At 43.2% G+C, this 23,056-nt stretch overlaps 1 protein-coding gene across 1 annotated transcript in view; it reads right to left on the reverse strand.

Annotated features, from left to right (window-relative positions):
• Positions 1-499: 499 nt before the first annotated feature.
• The window catches only part of LOC126278759 (odorant receptor 4-like), a 52,475-nt gene continuing 29,918 nt past the window's right edge, over positions 500-23,056 (reverse strand). The window contains exons 5-7 of the mRNA XM_049979035.1: positions 20,917-21,030; positions 7,143-7,298; positions 500-806 (exon numbers count right to left, since the gene is read on the reverse strand). Coding sequence (XP_049834992.1) covers positions 759-806; positions 7,143-7,298; positions 20,917-21,030 — 318 coding nt within the window. The 3' untranslated portion in view covers positions 500-758. The remainder of the gene's footprint in view (positions 807-7,142; positions 7,299-20,916; positions 21,031-23,056) is intronic.

Consider the following 23,056-nt stretch of genomic DNA (forward strand, 5'->3'; position numbering starts at 1 on the left):
ATAATCAGTACACTTCTTATTATTCAAGAATATTTCTAATTTTTCAGTTGTTCATACTTACCTCAAACAGTTGTAAACTTCTTAGTTCATGGTGTATTATTCTTCACCAGCACAATCACTGTTACTCGGTTCCTAGACGTGTGCATACACACACACACACACACACACACACACACACACACACACACACAGAGAGAGAGAGAGAGAGAGAGAGAGGTGCTCATCCACATACGAAGGAGCTGTGTTATTTGAAGCAATTTGTAGAATTAAAAGTACTTAGAATATTGCACAGGAAAAATATTTTATGCAAGATAAAATTTTATTTATCAGACATGTGCAGTTAGTGCCTTCAGATTTGATATAGCGTTACTAGTCTAACAAGAAAAACTTTAGTTCCAGTTTGCGTGTACCTTGTAAATCTCTTTTTATCTTACGTCTTGTTAATGTCGAACAGGCCTTGCAGCATTCTACAGGACAAATAACATTTTACTCATGTCGCTACAATACAGGTGTGATTATGTCTTAGGTTACTTGCAATTCATATATACAATATACTGCACCAAAATGTTACTCTTGCACATTGAAAAATATGAGGTATAATCTTTCATTAGTGTTAGACTGCAGTCTGTCTCAAAGAAAAAGACCCAGTCAAGTGTTATATAAAAACTGGCGTTTGTATGTTACGTAGTAGTTTACGTGGGTGATACTTGAAATAGCAGTGGCATGAAGGTAAAAGAAAGACAGCGTCCATTTCATCTTTAGAAGTTAATCATCATGTTGAAGATCGTATACGATGTGTTCAAAATCTGAAAAAAAATAAACAAATTTTGTAACGTGAAAGGTAAAATTCAGGAAATTTGTGAAGTAGTGCTACAAATTTCAAATTTTTATCTGAAAAATATGCCTGACGACTCTTCGGAGAGTCGCCTGTATGTATAGTGTAGCAACTACGTACAGATTATCTATGAAAACTGACTATAATGGAGAAAATGCTGTGCCGTGTTATGATATGATGAGAAAATGTATGCTTTTACTTCATCACTTAGACCCTCCCTCTTTTATTAGCAATCCACTTCTCTGATTTTCAGCTTTCGCGGTCTCGGTAGTGTAGTGAAAGAATCATCAGCGGCGGAGTTTTCCTATTAAAAAATTCTGGTAAACATTACCATAATTTATGAGGTAAGACATTTTGACAGTCTGTGGCCAGGCCATGGTTGAATTACAGTAATTTAATGGTGTCATGGCATATTCTGCAAAATGTTGGGAAATATTAATATAATTTATGACATCATACATATTAATATCACCCTGTGTTAGTGGGACACTTCTTAATTTCTATAAATCAATGACATCAGGGCAGATCTATAAAATGGAGGGAAATATTAACACAATTTATGATGTGAAACACTTTGATATTACAGTTTCTGACAGAGACATTGCTGAATTAGTATAAATTAATGATATCCTGACATTTTCTGCAAGCACTGTGAAGCATAACCACCTCCCATTCATATTCCCAATTTTTGATCGATTTTCTCCCATTTTCCAAGATTGTGGACTAAATACACCCACAAATACAGGACTGACAATTACCACAATGTGATATTTAATGAAATTATATATATGTCCCTATTAAACACATTCCACAAAGCATTAGTTAACAACAGATGTACTGCTGCCATGCACATTCTACAAGCAATCGAAAGTATGAACCCATCCCTCCATTGCTATATATAACTCATTCACTTTTGTCAATATCCTCTCAGTATTCCAAATACACATAAGTGCGAGACTGAATAAGTAACTCAGTGTGGCATTGAACCAAACACAGTGAATCCCACGTAAACAAACAGCACACTCCATCAAATAGGTACCATGTCTAAAAGGAGCGCTCTCTAGATTATCAGAATGTTAGAAACAAAGAAATCACTATAAGGCTGCTTTGGAGACATACCACGCTACACGCGGCAGACGCGGTCTGTTACCCATCCAAGTGCTAGCCCAGCCCAACAACGCCTAACTTCGATGATGTGACGGGAACCTGTGTTACCACAGCGGCGAGGCTGTTGACGTAATTTATTTAAGGTAAACCAAAAACGTAATGCGATATTATATTTATAATCGTACCCATGGTCAGGGATGACTCTGGAGACTTCCAGCTCAGTATCTAGTGTTCTTTCCGCTGTCCAAGGGGAAGTACTGGCGCAGTTTTTGGAGTGAAAATCGTTAACGTCGGTGTTGCCGATTTCCTAAACTAGCCGCTACCTATTCTAATGGCGATAACGTGTGCGTGGCACGGAAGGTAAATACCAAAGCATTTTTCTGTCTCAGAGGTGACCGTTACGTATCATAAGGGGACGAATTTATGATGGTTGGTGGTTAGTGGAATAGAGAGCGCTTGAAATGCCATTATCCTTCTCTCTTTCTCTCTCTGCCTTTCTGTCTCCCTCTCTCTCCTCTCTGTGTACCTCCAGAAAATTGAGTTTCTCTGATTAAAAGAGATATGATATGATATGATATGTATGTATATATGCAAGGTACAGAGGCCTCTGGCAGAGAGTGAGGGCAGCAATGGCGGCAGTAGACTCAGAGCTGGAAATCTGCTTGTCACACCTGATCACAGATATGGTGACACTTGGGTTTCCACACCACATTTTTGCTTGCTTTAAATGAAGTGCAGTTCCTCTACTACTCCTAAATTTAGCAGTGTGTTGTGAGTGTAAACCTTGAATTTTTATGTCATTATTTACAAGGTTACTACATTCTAACAGTGTCGTATGTCTCTAAGACTACGTTGTAGAGAGGTCATTGTTTTTCAGCTCTCTAATAATGCAGGGGCATGTCCCTTGCAAACTATATATATATATATATATATATATATATATATATATATATATATATATGAGTGTACTATTTATGTGACGTGGTATATCACTGTACTCCCTTAAATATCACACTGTGCTAATTGCCTACTCTTGTATTTATGTGTGTCATTAGAATACTGAGAGAAACTCAACAAAACTGTAATGGCCGTTAAAAGCAATGATGGGATGTATTCATCAGCACAAGTGCTTGCAGACGGTGCATAGCAGGAGGATATTTGTTGTTGAATAATGCTTTGCAGAAACTGTTTAACAATGATATCGATTTGTTTGGTTATAATATTACTGTAGTTATTCAGCCCCATGTTTGTACGTGTCTGTGATAAACGATCTTCAAAAGTGGGAGATATCAGTCAAAAGTTGTAGATAGGTATGATCAGGCTTTAGAGTGCTGGCAGAAAACTAGATGATATTATTAATTTATAGTAACTCAGCGGCGCCCAGTCACATACTGTAATCTGAAAGTCACTTATGACACTGTGTTATTATTTTCTACGATTTTGCAGATTATGCCTTGACATCATTAATTTTACATTAATTCAAAATGGTTCAAATGGCTCTGAGCACTATGGGACTTAACTTCAGAGGTCATCAGTCCCCTAGAACTTAGAACTACTTAAACCTAATTAACCTAAGGACATCACACACATCCATGCCCGAGGCAGGATTCGAACCTTCGATCGTAGCGATGCGCGGTTCCAGACTGAAGCGCCTCGAACCGCTCGGCTACAACTGCCGGCTATATTAATTCAGCATTGGGCTATTCACACTTGCAATGCCAAAGCGTCTTATGACATTAAGTCAATATTTCCGACTAATTTTAAGAATGTGAAATGATATCACAAAATTATAGTTATTCAGCTGTGTCTGGGTCACACACTGTAATTTCAAAGGATCTTTCCTCATAAATTGCGTTAATGTTTCCTGCGGCTCTTGCAGAATATGCTATAACGATATTAAATTACAATAACTCAGCCAGGCAACAGGTACGCACTATAATGCCAGAACGTCTTATCTCATAAATTTTGGTAATATTCTCCTTCATTTTTAAGTAGGATGACTACAGCGTACTGACTTCAAATGATTAAACTCACAAACGTGTTGAATAGTAATAAAACGGCGACGGAGGCTTGATTTAAGCTATGCTCTTCATCTAGAGAGAGAAACGGTACGAGGTGGAGGGTGGAATGATCTTAAATCATTGTCTGAACCAAAATTGGCACACTCTATGCATGACATTCATTTTCCCGCTATTTTTGTATAACGCAATTCACAGAGAGATGTGGGTGGTGGAAGGATCGGGGAGGACAGATAACATGCATCATGCTACAACCTATGGCCCGAGAAGTATGGGCGGGGTGTTATGTTTCATTCTGACACAGAGTGTACCAGGCATAGCGTTGAAACGCTACCCCTGAGAAGACTGACGCAGTGAAGAACGGGAAATAAAACTATTGATGTGGTAAGGGGACTATCAGTTTGGTTTTAGCTAGGGTAAGGTATCAGACAGATGTTTCAAATGGTTCAAATGGCTCTAAGACTATGGGACTTAACATCTGAGGTCATCAGTCCCCTAGACTTAGAACTACTTAAACCTAACTAACCTAAAGACATCACACACATCCTTGCCAGAGGCAGGATTCGAACCTGCGACCGTAGCAGCAGTGCCGTTCGCGACTGAAGTCCCTAGAACCGCTCGGTTACAGCGGCCGGCATATTAGACTGAGATCTGATGTCCGTTTCACGAAGAAAACAAGACGTAAGGTAATTGAAGACATGTTCATTGGATCTTTCGATCTAGATAAAGCTTTTGACAATGTAAGACGGTGCAAAATGTTCGAACTTTTTAGAATAAATAGGAAAAGACGGGTAATATACAATACGCTCAAAACTCAACAGGGAACATATTCCCGACATACTGTAGGTTCGAACAGTGATCAACACTGTTTGAAGAAATATATTTTCGTTGGAATTTTTGATTTGGCTACCGGTCTAGGAACGAAGTACCATCATCTGCCTACTATATGTTCCAAAAATGCCAGTAAATAGTTATAACAAAATGCAAGAGAATTTTACGAAACCTGTTTTCTCTATGAGGACGCGCATGGTGTAGATTGCAACCTTGAAACGTGTAGTTGGCCGTTTACCGCCGGAAAGCAGACATCACGCTCTCTTCCCAATTGTGTATGTCCCATACTAAAAGTCAATGCTGTGCTCTTGAAATTTGTTTAAATCAGTGACTTAAAGATTTATTTTGAGATGATACGGGCCCTTGCACCATGATGTTTTAAATGCACTTGACTTCCTGTTGTAAGTTCCAGATGTACAAAGTAGCTATGAACGGGAGTGGTCTCATCGCTTCCAGATGTGCAGGACCGTCAGGTGCTGAATATAGTTACTGCATGAAAATGCCGCAATATGATAACGTTCACAGCACGGCATGTTTGTATGAATTAGTGTCGTAATCCTTTGTAGCCTCTTAATATCAAAACTCATCGATGTAGCTTTTCGCAGTTGCCCATTACCGACGGGCAGTTGTATACACGGCCGTGGCTAGTGTTTAAACCGCGACCCAGCGTGGATAAGTGCGATGCAACGATGCTGAGAGCGCCAGCATAAACATAGACACAGCTTGGATGAACTGAGTGACAGGTACCCACACAGTGCCTCTACTCCCTTTGAATGCTCCGATCTTTTAAACAAAAGTAATTCAGGGTTTGTAATATATAATGCCATTCTTTTGACGACATTTTACATGATTAAAATATTCATTGTCAGATCGATTTTTATTGTGTCATAAACTGTATACAAATGGTCTAAGTGTAAACTTAGCTTTTAATGTTTTATTGCAGTGGGCACTATTTTATACTTCATTAATATGTTATGTTATTTTTAGGTATTAGTAATATTTTACGTTGTGACTTTCTGTAAGAAGTGAAAAATGTAGCCCTGTGCATAGGGGAACTCTTATCATTGCTGCCCCCAATCTGGGTTATTTTGAGGTTGCACTCTGTACCTTACTTTACGATGATAGAGAGAAAATAAATTTTGTATATTTTCTCACATTATTATTCTACGTTTCTAGGTACTGGAATTATTTGATCATAGGACGGCTTGGGGAAGGTGCTGTGTACAGAAATTTCAACGAAAGACTGAAACGCCTATTTTTTTGTAAAGGGAACTAAAAGAATGGTAGGCCAAGAACGAAGTGCTCGGATTAGAAACTGTTAAGACACGGACGCCATCTTTGGCCCCTTCAGTTCAGTCTATAAACGGAAGACGCAATGACGGAAGTAAAAGAAAAAATCATATTAGTCATAAGGTTTGTTGTCCACATTGCTTTTCATCACTGAAAGTGATGACTAATTACGAGGTCTGTTCAATGGAAAGGTCAGTGTAGTGAGTGCAGACTATGGACTGAGTGTAAACGGAAGAGAGACGAAAGTAGAGATGAGTAGCAGAGATGACATCAGCGATTAATTTAACATAAACGTTGGTGACCATGAAGTACATGCATAGAAGGACTTATGCTAACTTGGAAGCAAAATAACGCAAGACAAACAAAGCAAGGAGGTCGTAAGAACCAGACTCTCACAAGCAAATAGGATATTCCTTGCTAAAGTAAGTCTACTGGTATTGAATATTGACCTGAATCTGAGGAAGAAATTTTTGAGAATGCATGTCTGGAATCATGCAATTTGGGGAAACCTGTGAAGACGAGAATCTAATCGTTTCGGGTGTCGTACTGTAGAAGTAATTATGTTACGTGGAGTGATAAGGAATGAGAAGGCTCGCTGCAGAATCGGCAAAGAAAGTAACATGCCGCAAACACTAACAATAAGCAGGAGCAGGAAAACATAGCATATGTTAAGATATCAGGGAACAACTTCCGTGGCCCTTGATTTGGAGGGTAAAAGCTGTAAACGAAGACACATTGGAAAATTTTGGAGAAGAAATTGGGGACTTAAGGTGCAAGTGTTACTCTAATTGGAGGCTAAATATGTCCCCAGAATGTAGCAATTTAGTAGCCTTCAGAGGCTCTCGAAATATCTGTTGTAAAATTGCTTTAGTGTTGTATAATGCCTTTTTCGAACACCCGAAAGAGTTTTGCTTTAAGTAACATCGGTTGTGGAAAATTGGATGACTTATGAACCTCAAAGCATCCGGATGTTCAGATACAGTTTACCTTAAAGGTTTACCTTTCAGATGAGCTGATTACCAATTAACTTTAATTTAACCCATATGCACAGGTTTACGTACCTGAAGGAAAAAGTTCCTGGAGAGAGTGAATATCTTGCCAATCTGCAGCTTAAGAGGGCGTGACACCTGTAGCATGAAGATGCGCAGGGTACTGCAGAAACGCTTGTCCGTCTCTGACCAGCCACAACTGAAGGCAGACTCCAGAAGCCGCTCGCTCTAAAACACAAGGGCCGCCACCGCGTGTTCTGTACAGTAAGGCTAAACTTGTGTCAAAATGAAATATGGCATTTTTGCTGTATGAGAACTAATAAAATAATTATAAGTATTGCACTGACGGAAAAAATCGCGACACCGAAAAATAATTAACATAGAGGAATGAAATTTCAGGAATACATCAATCTTCCGGATTTCCGGAAGGCTTTTAACACTCTACCACACAAGCGGCTCGTAGTGAAATTGCGTGCTCATGGAATATCGTCTCAGTTATGTGACTGGGTGTACGATTTCCTGTCAGAGACGTCACAGTTCGTAGTAATTGACCGGATGTCATCGAGTAAAACAGAAGTGATTTCAGGCGTTCCCCAAGGTAGTGTTGTAGGCCCTTTGCTGTTGCTTATCTACACTCCTGGAAATTGAAATAAGAACACCGTGAATTCATTGTCCCAGGAAGGGGAAACTTTATTGACACATTCCTGGGGTCACATACATCACATGATCACACTGACAGAACCACAGGCACATAGACACAGGCAACAGAGCATGCACAATTTCGGCACTAGTACAGTGTAAATCCACCTTTCGAAGCAATGCAGGCTGCTATTCTCCCATGGAGACGATCGTAGAGATGCTGGATGTAGTCCTGTGCAACGGCTTGCCATGCCATTTCCACCTGGCGCCTCAGTTGGACCAGCGTTCGTGCTGGACGTGCAGACCGCGTGAGACCACTCTTCATCCAGTCCCAAAAATGCTCAATGAGGAACATATCCGGAGATCTTGCTGGCCAGGGTAGTTGACCTACACCTTCTAGAGCACGTTGGGTGGCACGGGATACATGCGGACGTACGTTGTCCTGTTGGAACAGCAAGTTCCCTTGCCGGTCTAGGAATGGTAGAACGATGGGTTCGATGACGGTTTGGATGTACCGTGCACTATTCAGTGTCCCCTCGACGTTCACCAGAGGTGTACGACCAGTGTAGGAGATCGCTCCCCACACCATGATGCCGGGTGTTGGCCCTGTGTGCCACGGTCGTATGCAGTCCTGATTGTGGCGCTCACCTGCACGGCGCCAAACACGCATACGACCATCATTGGCACCAAGGCAGAAGCGACTCTCATCGCTGAAGACGACACGTCTCCATTCGTCCCTCCATTCACGCCTGTCGCGACACCACTGGAGGCGGGCTGCAAGATGTTGGGGCGTTAACGGAGGACGGCCTAACGGTGTGCGGGACCGTAGCCCAGATTCATGGAGACGGTTTCGAATGGTCCTCGCCGATACCCCAGGAGCAACAGTGTCCCTAATTGATGAAATCTTCTCGGGTTATCAGCCGAGTGGTGGCGTCGTCTTGTCGCAACGTTTCGATGAGTTTCGTACCCATCATCTTCTGGCGAAGTGTCGGGATGCTGTGTTCCACCCTTGTCGCAACGTTTCGATGAGTTTCGTACCCATCCTTGTCGCAACGTTTCGATGAGTTTCGTACCCATCCTTGTCGCAACGTTTCGATGAGTTTCGTACCCATCCTTGTCGCAACGTTTCGATGAGTTTTGCTGGGAAGTGGCGGTGCGGTCCCCTACGGCACTGCGTAGGATCCTACGGTCTTGGCGTGCATCCGGTGCGTCGCTGCGGCCCGGTCCCACGTCGACAGGCACGTGCACCTTCCGCCGACCACTGGCGACAGCATCGATGTTCTGTGGAGACCTCACGCCCCACGTGTTGAGCAATTCGGCGGTACGTCCACCCGGCCTCCCGCATGCCTACTATACGCCCTCGCTCAAAGTCCGTCAACTGCACATACTGTTCACGTCCACGCTGTCGCGGCATGCTACCAGTGTTAAAGACTGCGATGGAGCTCCGTATGCCACGGCAAACTGGCTGACACTGACGGCGGCGGTGCACAAATGCTGCGCAGCTAGCGCCATTCGACGGCCAACACCGCGGTTCCTGGTGTGTCCGCTGTGCCGTGCGTGTGATCATTGCTTGTACAGCCCTCTCGCAGTGTCCGGAGCAAGTATGGTGGGTCTGACACACCGGTGTCAATGTGTTCTTTTTTCCATTTCCAGGAGTGTAAATAAACGATTTGGGAAACAATCTGAGGAACCGTCTCCTGTTGTTTGCAGATGAAACTGTCGTTTATCGATCAACAAAGTTATCAGAAGATCAAGACAAACTGCAAAGCGATTTATAAAAAATATCTGAATGGTGCGAAAAGTGGCAATTGACCCTAAATAATGAAAAGTGTGAGGCCATCCACGTGAGTGCTAAAAGGATTTCGCTAAACTTCGGTTACACGATAAATCAGTTTCATCTAAAAGCCGTAAATTCAGATTTTAAGATTTGTGTGAAGTCCTAAGGGACCAAACTGCTGAGGTCATCGGTCCCTAGACTTACACACTGCTTAAACTAACTTAACGCTAGGGACAACACTCACACTCATGCCCGAGGGTGGACTCGAGCCTCCTGCGGGAGGGACGGCACGATTAGTAACATAGCGCCTCTTACAGCGCGGCCGAAAATTCAACTAAATACCTAGGTGTTACAATTGAGAAAAACTTAAATTGGAAAGAACACATAGAAAATGTTGTGGGGAAGGCTAACCAAATCTTGCGATGGCTCTGAGCACTATGGGACTTAACATCTGTGGTCACCAGTCCCCTAGAACTTAGAACTACTTAAACCTAACTAACCTAAGGACATCACACACATCCATGCCCGAGGCAGGATTGGAACCTGCGACCGTAGCAGTCGCGCGGTTCCGGACGGAGCGCCTAGAACCGCTAGACCACCGCGGCCGGCCAAAGGTTGCGATTTATTGGCAGGACACTTAGACAACGTAACAAACCTACTAAGGAGACTACGCTTGTCCGTCCTCTTTTAGAATAGTGCTCCCCGATGTGGGATCCTTACCAGATAGGACTGACGGAGTACATCGGAAAAGTTCAAAGAAGGAAAGCACTTTTTGTACTATCGCGAAATATGGGAGAGAGTGTCACACAAATGATACGGTATTTGGGCTGGAAATCATTAAAAGAAAGGTGTTTCTCGTTGCGACGGAATTTTCTCACGAAATTCCAATCACCAACTTTCTCCTCCGAATGCGAAAATATTTTGTTGACACCGACCTACATAGGGAGGAACGATCACCACGATAAAATAAGGGAAATTAGAGATTGTACGGAAAGATGTAGGTGTTCATTTTTTCCACGTGCTATACGAGATTGGAATAATAGAGAATTGTGAACGTGGTTCGATGAACCCTCTGCCAGGCACTTAAATGAGATTTGCAGAGTATCCATGTAGATGTGGATTTAGATATAGGTAACATATTTAAGTTATTAACATTGCAGCATCACAGGTTAAGGTAAGTGCGAGATAAGCCATTGCAAATGTGACATGATGGTATATTAATAAACAGTGTAACCTCCAGAATATTGAATGAAAACATGCAAGCGTGCATACATTGCGGTGTACGGACGCCGCTTATCAGTTTGTCAAATGTAGTTCCACGCCTATTGCACTTAGTCGGTCAATACAAAGACATTTTGTGCTGTTTGTGGATGATGCTGGAACTGTCATCCGATGATGTCCCATACGTGCTCAATTAGAGACAGATGTGGTAATCGAGCAGGCCAAAGCAACATGTCGACATTCTGTAAAGCATGTTTGGCTATTGCAGCGGTATGTGGGTGAGCGTTTATTTTGTTGGAAAACACCCCCTGGAATGCTGACCATGACTGTCAGCACAGGACGTCGGATCACCATATTTACGTGCAAATTTGAGGTCAGCGTGTACAGGATAACCACGAGTGTGTTGTTGCTGTCATACGAAATCGCACCCCAGACCGTAACTCCAGGTATAACTCAATAATGTCTAGCACACTGTCAGGTTGGTCGCAGGTCCTCAACTGTCTGTTGTAATTCGATCTTTATTTGCCACAGAACATACGCTTAATCAAATTCATCAGCGCTATGTGGATACACCAACGGGTGAGGGAAAGGTTAGACAACTGTGTTGGCACTTTACAAGTGTTCGTGCAAATATGAAACCTGAAGAACGAAGCGGGAGGCCCAGTAGCTAGACTACTGCAATCGCGCAAATGGTCATTATAAAACTGCGACGTAATGGATTGACTTTGGGGTTCTGCTCGATGAAGTCCATCGTTTGCGGCGCACCGCTGTATATAAAACAGTCACAGGAAAATTCAGATTTCTCAAAGCGTGTAATGTGAGTGCTGAAAATTTCCTTCCATAAACACGAAGAATATTGAACGGGCCGCGCGTGGTAGCCGCGCGGTCAAGGGCTTCTTGTCACGGTCCGCGCGGCTTCCTGAGCCCTTTGTCGGGCGTGGTTGTGTGTTTTGTCCTTAGCGTAAGTTAAGTTAAATTAAGTAGTGCGTAAGCTTAGGGACCGATGACCCAAACAGTTTGGTCCCATAAGACCTTACCACAAATTATATATACACTCCCGGAAATGGAAAAAAGAACACCGTGAATTCATTGTCCCAGGAAGGGGAAACTTTATTGACACATTAGTGGGACCAGATACATCACATGATCACACTGACAGAACCACAGGCACATAGACACAGGCAACAGAGCATGCACAATGTCGGCACTAGTACAGTGTATATCCACCTTTCGCAGCAATGCAGACTGCTATTCTCCCATGGAGACGATCGTAGAGATGCTGGATGTAGCCCTGTGGAACGGCTTGCCATGCCATTTCCACCTGGCGCCTTAGTTGGACCAGCGTTCGTGCTGGACGTGCAGACCGCGTGAGACGACGCTTCATCCAGTCCCAAACATGCTCAATGGGGGACAGATCCGGAGACCTTGCTGGCCAAAGTAGTTGACTTACACCTTCTAGAGCACGATGGGTGGCACGGGATACATGCGGACGTGCATTGTCCTGTTGGAACAGCAAGTTCCCTTGCCGGTCTAGGAATGGTAGAACGATGGGTTCGATGGCAGTTTGGATGTACCGTGCACTATTCAGTGTCCCCTCGACGATCACCAGAGGTGTACGGCCAGTGTAGGAGATCGCTCCCCACACCATGATGCTGGGTGTTGGCCCTGTGTGCCTCGGTTGTATGCAGTCCTGATTGTGGCGCTCACCTGCACGGCGCCAAACACGCATACGACCATCATTGGCACCAAGGCAGAAGCGACTCTCATCGCTGAAGACGACACGTCTCCATTTGTCCCTCCATTCACGCCTGTCGCGACACCACTGGAGGCGGGCTGCACGATGTTGGGGCGTGAGCGAAGACGGCCTAACGGTGTGCGGGAGCGTAGCCCAGCTTCATGGAGACGGTTGCGAATGGTCCTCGCCGATACCCCAGGAGCAACAGTGTCCCTAATTTGCTGGGAAGTGGCGGTGCGGTCCCCTACGGCACTGCGTAGGATCCTATGGTCTTGGCGTGCATCCGTGCGTCGCTGCGGTCCGGTCCCAGGTCGACGGGCGCGTGCACCTTCCGCCGACCACTGGCGACAACATCGATGTACTGTGGAGACCTCACGCCCCACGTGTTGAGCAATTCGGCGGTACGTCCACCCGGCCTCCCGCATGCCCACTATACGCCCTCGCTCAAAGTCCGTCAACTGCACATACGGTTCACGTCCACGCTGTCGCGGCATGCTACCAGTGTTAAAGACTGCGATGGAGCTCCGTATGCCACGGCAAACTGGCTGACACTGACGGCGGCGGTGATCAAATGCTGCGCAGCTAGCGCCATTCGACGGCCAACACCGCGGTTTCTGGTTTCCCCGCTGTGCCGTGTGTGTGATCATTGCTTGTACAGCCCTCTCGCAGTGTCCGGAGCAAGTATGGTGTGTCTGACATACCGGTGTCAATGTGTTCTTTTTTCCATTTCGAGGAGTGTATATATTAAGCGGATGAGCATTTTTGAATCACTGTCTACAAGATGGATTTGCTATTTTTTTCCCACGCTATTACAGGCGTCTATACGTTGTAATAAGTGCTTCCAGCATGATCAGGGTTAACAATTCGACCATATTTTCCAGCTAAAGCCGCTAAGCAGTGAGGGAAATTCCAGCAAAAGTCAAATTATCGTGCAATTTGCTTCCATTGTGCTTGAGTTTGCAGTACCTCAAAAAAGTAAACAAAGCTTCTGAACTTTTTTTTCCATTTTTAGAGTACATCAGAAGAAGTAAGAGAAGACGATGACTCACAACTGGAAGAAATACAAAGTATGAGTACTGCGAGTTCTTGTCGTACTTCTGAGCCGTGTTGGCCCCGGCTTATGCATTGGTTTAAACTTTGCCTGATACTCTGCGTTTGGTTTCCCGCGGTTATTGCGGTTATGCCTTGATTCTTCCTCTTTCTACGTGTGCCAGCAGATGTGTGTATCGGTATTCGCACCTTGTACTATCTTTGGACAGGTATTTATAGTTTCCGGCTATCCAGTGTGCGGCAGTCGGTCGGTTGGTGTGGATCAGCCAGGAAATTTCCTCGAGGCGCAGTCGGCCAGGCCCGCTGGCAGTCTCTATGCAGTGTTGGAGTGTGTAGGAGCTCTTCCGATTGCTACGAGGTTTGTGGCTTACCGGCCAGGATATTAAAGTTCAGTGGTGATTTAATTACCAAAGCCAGGCTGTTCACATTGTGCCGTTGGTTTCCATGGTTGGCTGTTGGGGGTATTACAGTGAGCAACAACGAGTGTTCGAGTTGGCAAAAGTTTGGCCACCATCCGGTGGAGTTTAACTGTATTTTGGTTATTTGAAGTCCAAGTGCACCAGCGGAATTTTTTTGCCTTGTGGCCGTTTGCGTTCCGGTTACCTTCCCTAGCCTCTGGCGTAAAATTCAGGTGGTGTCCTTTCCTCACGGCGTTATCGCTGTCCAACACGTGTATGTAGTTTTGACAGTTTATGCATTCTTGGTTGTGGGCGACTACGCCTTTTACGTCTTGGCTTTGCAGTTCCTTGTGTACTGGTCGGAGGAAAAAGAAAGTCGTCTTGATGGTGGGTCTGTTGACTGTCACTTGATTGGGCCGACTACCTGTCTCCCCTAAGCGAACGTTAATATTTGAAAAGTGCAGACCGACCCCGGGAAACTTTTGAGCGCCGCTGGCTGTACCGCCTTTTTTTTTTGGTGTTTTATTGTGTATTTTAATGGCTAATAGCCGATGGTTTGAATTTGTGTGCTTTTAGTTGGTTTTAAATAATGGTCATTCACCCGTTTTAAAATTGAAGGTTCGTTACTTGTCAGGTCTAGGCCTTCAGCCTCATTTAAAATATTTTTGGATAAAGCTTTGAGCCTTCTGCCTTTTGAAAATTAATTGTAATTGCGTTTTTGAATCATGGGCCTTCAGCCGTCTTAAAATTTAAATTCCTTCCTTGTTAAATATTAGATTTTTAGGGCCTTCAGCCTCATTTAAAAAAAAAAAAAGTTGTTTAAGGATAAAGCATTGGGCTTTGTGCCTTGTAAAATTTTATTGTAGCTGTGTTTTGAATCATGGGCCTTCTGCTGTTTTAAAAATTAAAGAGGTTGTGCCCTTAAGCTATAAGATATTGTGACATATTCAGTCGATAGTTAAGATCGGAAATTTGCGCTATAATGTTTGATCAACTACATGAAGTTATATGTGTTGGAGTGTAACTGAGAGGCGCTCATTTTTGGGCCCTTCAAAAATTCAACTACCTGTTCTGTCCTGCGAATTTAACCAGCCGTTTCAACTTCTAGTGTACATTTGCAGCCACTCCAAATTCTACCGCGGAAGAAAGCGAAAATGATTCAAAATAATTCGTCTGACGTTGCTGCACTTGAAGTTTTAAAGATGGCAAGTGAGCACCTCCTCACGAGAAAGAAGACTAATTGACGTCATTTTCAAACTATATTAAATGTGAACTACGAGAATTTCGCAATAAAAAAGGCTTACCATTCTGCAGAAGAAAATACAGGACTTAATTTTCGAGACAAAACTCGAAGAACTAGAAGAATTTGAACAGAGTGAAATTACGGAAATAAACTAAATGCCAATAGACGTTCATGAGGGGCAGCAAATGGACACAAAAAATGTTTTTATTTTAAGAGAAAACTGTTAAATTTCTTTATCTGTGTTTTAACTTCAGTGGTATTTTGTTCTAAGTAATCAATAAAAATAAGTACTTACCTCAATTCCTCTTTGAATTGCCTTTATAATAGCCTGATATCCTTTTGGTATTAATTCACTGATTTTGGATTTAGAAATCCTATGCATGTACGTTAAGGAGCGAATCTCCGGTAGCTAAAAAGCATAATGTAACGGCAAGTTATTCATCAGGCGCTACAGCCTCCCGAAAATTTGCATCCTTCAGTGTATAGTACTCTGCCGTAACACTTCAAAGTCCGTCGTAGACAAACGAACAAAATTTTTGAAGCCCTGTCTGTCTTGAAGTTTAAGATCACGCATCACAGAAGTGTAAGCTCCATGACTACCCCGTTTATTGAGAAAGTTACGCGCCCACCACCTACGTTCCTTTCTCCGCTTATCCTTCGTATTCACTATTATATTCACAGCTCTAGCTCAAAGAAATAGAAGTTCTGCGTCGGATGCCATGTTCCGTGGAACTGACTTGCTACAAGTCGCCAGTGAGAACGCTCACGTTTGCTACTTGTGTCGGGCACTTAGTCCTTGAACCAAGAACCGAGATACATGTTCCGAGAAACTATTCGACGATGTTGGCAGGAACGCGTGAATCACGGCAGAACAAGCGTCAAGAAGGAAACGGTCGACCTAGAGAGACGGCAGAACATGAGGACCGAGCTATCGTCACGGAGGCAGAAGAGCACTGTTTTGATCATTATTATGTAGCTTCACTGACCACAGAGACCATTAATGAGCTCCTGAAAGGAACGAGGCAGAGCTCACGGCGCCCCCCAGAGCTGACTACAATTGACCTCTGTTCAACAACAAGCACATTGGCCATCGTGTGCGCACATTCAGCCTGGAATCTCTGACTGGAATCTTCAGCGATGTGTCGCGCTTCGAACTGAGACCCGATGACCAGCAGAGACGTGGCTGGAGACGCCCCATTCACCGGTGGGCTACCAACCTGACTGTCTCCCTCCATATGGCCCAACAGCGAGGAGTGATGGTCTGGGGTGCCGTTGCTTTTCAAAGCATGAACCTTTGGTTGTCATCCGCAACACCCTAACAGTACAGTGGTACGTCGATGATATTCTACAATCTCTATTTTTTGCCCTTCATAGCAAGCATTCCTGGACTTACGTTTAAGCAAGATAATTCCCGGAAGCACACGGCAAGAGTCTCTACTGCTTATCTTCGTGCTTGCTAAACACTATCTTGGGCAGGGAGGTTGCCCGCTCTCCCCAGATGAGAATGTTTAGAGCGTTATAAACAAGGTCCTCCAACTAGCTGAGTATTTTGACGATTTAAAGCGCCGGTTGGACAGCATTTGACAAGATATCCCTAAGGAGGACATGCAACAGCTCTATCAATCAGTTCCAATAGCTGCTTTCATAAAGGCCAAAAAAAGACCAATGTTCTATTGACTAGCTCAATTTGCGAAGCCTTTTTAATGGATATATCATCCAACTGACTCGCTCCTGTGAACGGGAACGCGTTATGCAGATCTTGGTGCCTCTCGCGTCCATCTAGAAAAGGTAACCTGAAGATGCCTAAATAAGGCGAAACATGTCGTTGAAAAATAAAAAAACTAAAATTGCAACCAAGACATTTTTAATCAATACTATCATCCAAATCTTTTAAAATTATAACCATTTTTCTGTAAATGTACACGTATATCCTATCCTCTCTGTCTGCTGCTACCGAGCCTATATCGCCTCATAACTTTCTCTTCTATTCCCTCCCCTATACGATGTTCAAATCCCTCTAATTGCAGTAGGGTCCCGTTAATCCGAATTGGGACCGAACCTTGTTTGGATTACCGATTTGTTCGGATTAGCCTGCATTACGGTGACGAGTTTCTAGAATGAAGTATACCAAGAAGATAAGCAGGTACGCCACAGTAACAAATGGGAACAAGTCTGGGAACACTGGCTCACTCTCACTCCCCGCGCTTGTTGTTGCGAATTATTGGGACCTTCGTAGTGTATGTGGTCAGTGCACTGCAACTTGGCTGGTAAACAGCTTGGTTATGTTAGTTATCGATCGCTGGCACGCGTTACAGTTGTACTGTATTCGTTCACGTGTAGTGGTGTACATAATTTTGTCATGAGTAAACGTAAACCTACAACGTTAACTCTCAAAGAAAAACTGAATGCTTTGAAGCGTATAGACAATGTCATGAATATATCTAAACTGGCAACGGAACTGGGTGTTGGTAAAGCAACAATTTGTGATTGGAAGAAGAACCGAGTGAATCCTGAACAATCCTGTGCAACGTCTTCAGGAAGAACACTTGAAACTCGGCAGACTTTGAAAGAGTCCCAGTACGAAAGAGAAAGGGGAATGCCTTCGAGTGGAGAAATGCTTCAGGAGAAGGCTGTTTAAGTGGACAAGTTAATGAACGGTGATGAGTCCTTTACTGCGAGTACATGTTGGTTGGACAGATTCAAAAACCGTCATGGAATCCGTTAGCTAACAATTACTGGAGATAAGCTTTCTTCTGACCGTGATTCAGCGAAGGAATACTTGGATGAGTTTGAAAAAATGATAAGAGAGGGAAATTTTCTCCCCAGCAAATTTATAACGCTGACGAGACTGGCTTCAATTTTAGGGCATCGCCACAAAAAGCCTGGTATCAAAAGCAGAAGACCATGCTCCTGGTTTTAAAATGTGCAAAGATCGTGTGACTTTATTAGCGTTCAGCAAAAGTGGTGGTAATCACAAGCTGCCTTTAATGCTGACCGGCAAATCTGCTAGGCCCAGAGATTTTAAAAACTGCTACGTGAAGTCCCTCCCCGTATATTATAGCAACCAGAAAAAAAGCATGGACGGATGATAAGCTATTCAAAGAATGGTTTCACGGTCAGTTTGTTCCCTCTGTTCGACAGGTTTCTAAGGAAAATCATTTGTCTCCCCGTGCAAAACTTTTGATTGATAACGCGCCATCTCACCTCAGCACTGAGGAATTATGTGATGGAGATATTTTGGCGAAGTTTTTGCCCCGGAATTTCACACCACTTGTACAGCCGATGGACCAGGGCGTACTGCAAACATTTAAACTGATTTACAGAAAACAATTTTTAAGAATGCTCATCCAAGATGACAGCATCCCTTTAGTGGACAAAATAAAAAAAGACCAATGTAATGGATGTTGTTTATTGGGGCGCTGAGGCTTGGAAGAATATTTCAGAAGATATTCTGAGAAAATAGTGGAGAAAACTGTCATTTCAGGACAACCTAGTTGAAATAGACGAGGAAAATCTACGTCAAATGATACTGACAATCATGGATGTGAGAAGCTAGTGAAGGAGACGTAGATGAGTGGCTGGCAGCGGATGGGGCATGTGTGGGGAACCTTACTGACGCTGATTTAGTTCCTGCTGTGACTCAAGACCAGGGAGAAGTGGACTGCTGTGACGGAAGTGACAGTGAGCCTGAAAGCGACAAAGGAGAGCTGGCGCCACACATTGACACAGCAGAAGCCCCTGACCCCGCACTACGTTATTTGGAGCAACAGCCCATTGCTACAACTGCTGATTTGATGTTTATGAGACGATGGCGCAACTATGCGTTATACAGCAGACTGTCTTCATTACGCCAAAGAACAATGGCTGAGTATTTGTCATCTAAAATTAAGGAATAAAGTGTCCGCTTTATTTTAGTAAGTTTGACAGCTTACCTTTCAATTTTATGCATTGTATAAACCTAATGTTTTCTTGCCAATTTTTGTAATACATGTTTGCTGTATTGTGTAAATTAAAATAGTATGTCTATGCAACAGTTTACCGCACAGTTTTCCATACTTAGACTAACATATTTCATGTTCGGATTAACCGAAACTTCGGAATACCGGGGTTCAAATTAGCGGGTCTCTGCTGTATTAGGATTTCGTATCCTTTTGTATTTTTATTACCCGTTCATTATTCTCATAGACTTACTTTGCTTCTTCATCTTCTTGCGATATTCACAGTCTATTAATTATTGTTGGTAGATTCCGATGAGATAATTCCTATCACTGAACTCTACGCAGTAACTCACTTTCTGCCCTACTTTTCTGCTCAAAACTAATCCTGTTCCCATTATCCCAGCTTATATAAGAAGACATATATCTGATGAGACCAAATTCTTCTCTGATTAGATACATGCATTCTTATTTCAGTTGTCTGGTGACTACTGACGGCAAATTCTAGTATGCTGCTGCGCAGTTCCAAGTGAAACTGAAGATTGGCTGCACGGTAAACTACCTTAACAAACAGTTACAAGGAGTCACGACAAGCAACCAGTGTTTTTCCGCCACCATACTAATAATCATAGTCTGCCACCACGTTTGTTTCTTCCAGACAATTCCGTCAACTGCACTTATAATTTTAGGATTGGAATAGATTCCTTGAACTAAATATTTAGTAGCTCTGGAAGGGAATTATATCGTAAAGTTATTTAAGATTTGGATGTTTCTGGCCTTCGCTAACTGAAAGCTATCCAGTAGTAAAATGTTTCATCGCAATGAAAAACCATCTTTTCATTTTACCGTTGCTCTTTGGAAAATTTGGATGAAATACAATGGAGCGAATTACATCGCAGGTTGGCCGGAGTTCGTGTTTGACAAAGAACGTACATTTACATTTAACGATCTGACGTGTGAATTCGTCGCCACTGTTTCACGACCCACTCGTTCGTTTCTAACAAGCATGTAGGGAAAATGTTTCCTCGGGTGAAAACTTTTAAGCTCATGAAACCTTTAGATACAGCGATGAAGATTGGCGGCATATGCTTAAAATGCGATATACACTCAGTTTTCCTTCTCTGAATGCACTTTCGTGACACTCTGCACAAGCTATCAGCACGTCACCCAGCACCAGACTTAAAATCAATTTGTTAATAAACATTTTCCGAAAAACATAGTCCAAATTACTTTCGTTAATTCTATTACTATATTTACATAGATATTCACTCGACGGTATTTATTCGAACCCCCAAGATTCAAATGATCGAATATCTCCTATGTGGACACAGGATCATATCGTTGACAGACGGATAAACCTCAGTCTGGTACTTATTGATCCCACAGAAACAACTCCAGGAATTACCAGTTAATTTCTTTCGTAATTTGTAGTCGGACCTACAGAATAAAATATGGTTCTTTCCTCTGCTTCGACACAGATCTTATGCGTGTTGTATATGCTCCATTGTTGTAGTTGAATTGACATATCAATTTATAATATGATGACTGATAAACTTTTTGAATTGTCACGCATCCGACTATGATGTCATATTATGCAGATGGTTGATTCAATTGTAATCTAAATCATTCCTTTAGCAGTGGCACAACAGCCTGTGTACAAACGACGATTTTTCCATAATTTTAGCCAAGTAGCTTCAGTGAATGGAACGGAAAAACTGGTTTCAGTGGCTTGTTTGTGAGTAGAAACGAAAGCTAATATAGTTACAAAATTAACCCTATAGACAATCCATCTAGCGAAACTGACACATAATCTCCCAGTCACCGGCATTAGTCGGTTCCACCACGTACCTGGTCTATGATTTCCTGGCCGTACCAGCAGAAGTGGGCAGTCTGGTTGATGTATGCTGGGAAGGTGAGCACTTTCTTCAGAACAGTTGATCTCTTCGCGCCCGGACGGAAAGCCTGGCAAATACAAATAGAAATCTGCATTACATCTGAGTTTCTGAAGTGATTATTACAATGAGGTGTACCTGTAACAAAGGCAGCGAGTGATTCATGCAAAATTTCTTTAGCTGAAATGTCCCAAAAAAGGGTTACGTGACTACACACAGGGGCTAACAGGATTCACCTTTACAATAGTTCCGACCGGAAGGCGGGTTATTTAGTAAGACAGTCTACATGCTTTAAATATGGCTATTTGTCAAAAAAAAAATTGTGGCATAGGTAATATAGAACACAATGACGTTTCTGATATGGAGCCGGCCGGGGTGGCCGAGCGGTTCTGGGCGCTACAGTCTGGAATCGCGCGACCGCTACAGTGGCAGGTTCGAATCCTGCCTCGAGCATGGGTGTGTGTGATGTCCTTTGGTTAGTTAGGTTTAAGTAGTTCTAAGTTCTAGGGGACTTATGACCTCAGATGTTAAGCCCCATAGTGCTCCGAGCCATCTGGTACGGATCTAGTGCAGCCCGAAAAAGATTTGGTGCAGTTCGTCACTCTGGTCTCTGCTGTGCAAGACAGCTGCATTCAAGCCTTTGGTCACACACTGCACCCCCCCACGTTCCCCATCCAGCGGATATTGTAAAAGACTGGCGTTTCAGCACCATTGCTTCTACTCGTCCTGCGATTCCTGGTTCCTCGAAGTCACATGATCTGCTTTTCACTAATTATTCACCCTTGCTCTTTGACACTAGCACGGTTCGGACCGTTCTCTCCTGAAGACCCTTCAAAAATGTAACACAGCAAACCATTCACGATAACATGACATTATTAAAAACGTAACAAAAGTCCGATTTTGACTCTACTGCCGTAGCTCACAGTACAGGTACGTGGGGAAATATAACTTGTTCAGTGTAAACGTGGCTTCCGCGGCCGTTGTCACAGTCAATAAAATTCTTCTGGGTATGAAACTGCATTGTGAAATACAAAATTCCGACATTGCGGAAACTGTTTCAAGGCGCCTTCCGCCGGGTTCATTGCTAACTGCTGGATGAGCACTAGTTTGGTTACTTATATACTATGGGAGAGTATTGTCATTGGGTGTGAGGGTGAGGAGGAAGGGATATCAGGGTTTCATTTTATTGGTCTTTGCATTGCGTGTTATCATTGGCGGGAATCGGCGTTTTCCATTGGAGTTTCCTTTATTGCTTCCCGTTGGTGGAAATCGGCGAAAAGGAAACTGAGAGGCGACTGCAGCGTAGCGTTATTTACTAACTGCTTGCAAGGGAACCTTCCCATCGCACCCCCCTCAGATTTAGTTATAAGGTGGCACAGTGGATAGGCCTTGAAAAACTGAACACAGATCACTCGAAAAAACAGGAAGAAGTTGTGTGGAACTATGAAAAAAAATAAGCAAAATATATAAACTGAGTAGTCCATGCGCAAAATAGGCTAATATGAGCTCAGGAGCACCGTGGTTACGTGGTTAGCGTGAGCAGCTTCGGAACGAGAAGTCCTTGATTCAAGTCTTCAATCGAGTGAAAAGCTTAATTTTTTTTATTTTCAGACAATTATTTTGCGAAACTGTACAGGTACACAGAACAATATTGTTCACGTGATCGTGTGTCAATTATCAAATTCAGGCACTCACACATAATCAACTTCGTATTCCAAAATTCCAGGACATGTTCAGATTTGCTTGGACATATGCAGGATTTGACGGTCTACACACGTAAAAATATGAAAACGTTAAAAACATATGTTTTGACAGAGCACAGGGAAAACTGTGCGAATGTGAAACTGTTGCATTCATTTGTAGCAGTTTATGTGACAAACTCTTATGTTTTCATCACTTTTTTGCGAGTGACTATCACACCCACAAGAAAACCCAAATCGGTCAACGTAGAAGAATCGTTTTACCCATCCGCCAAGTGTACAAGTTAGGTGGGTCGACAACATATTCCTGTCATGTGACGCACATGCCGTCACCAGTGTCGTATAGTATATGTCAGACAGGTTTTCCTGTTGAGGAATCGGTTGACCTATGACCTT

The sequence above is a fragment of the Schistocerca gregaria genome, chromosome 6 (genome assembly GCF_023897955.1).
Source record: "Schistocerca gregaria isolate iqSchGreg1 chromosome 6, iqSchGreg1.2, whole genome shotgun sequence".
Classification (NCBI taxonomy): Eukaryota; Metazoa; Arthropoda; class Insecta; order Orthoptera; family Acrididae; genus Schistocerca; species Schistocerca gregaria.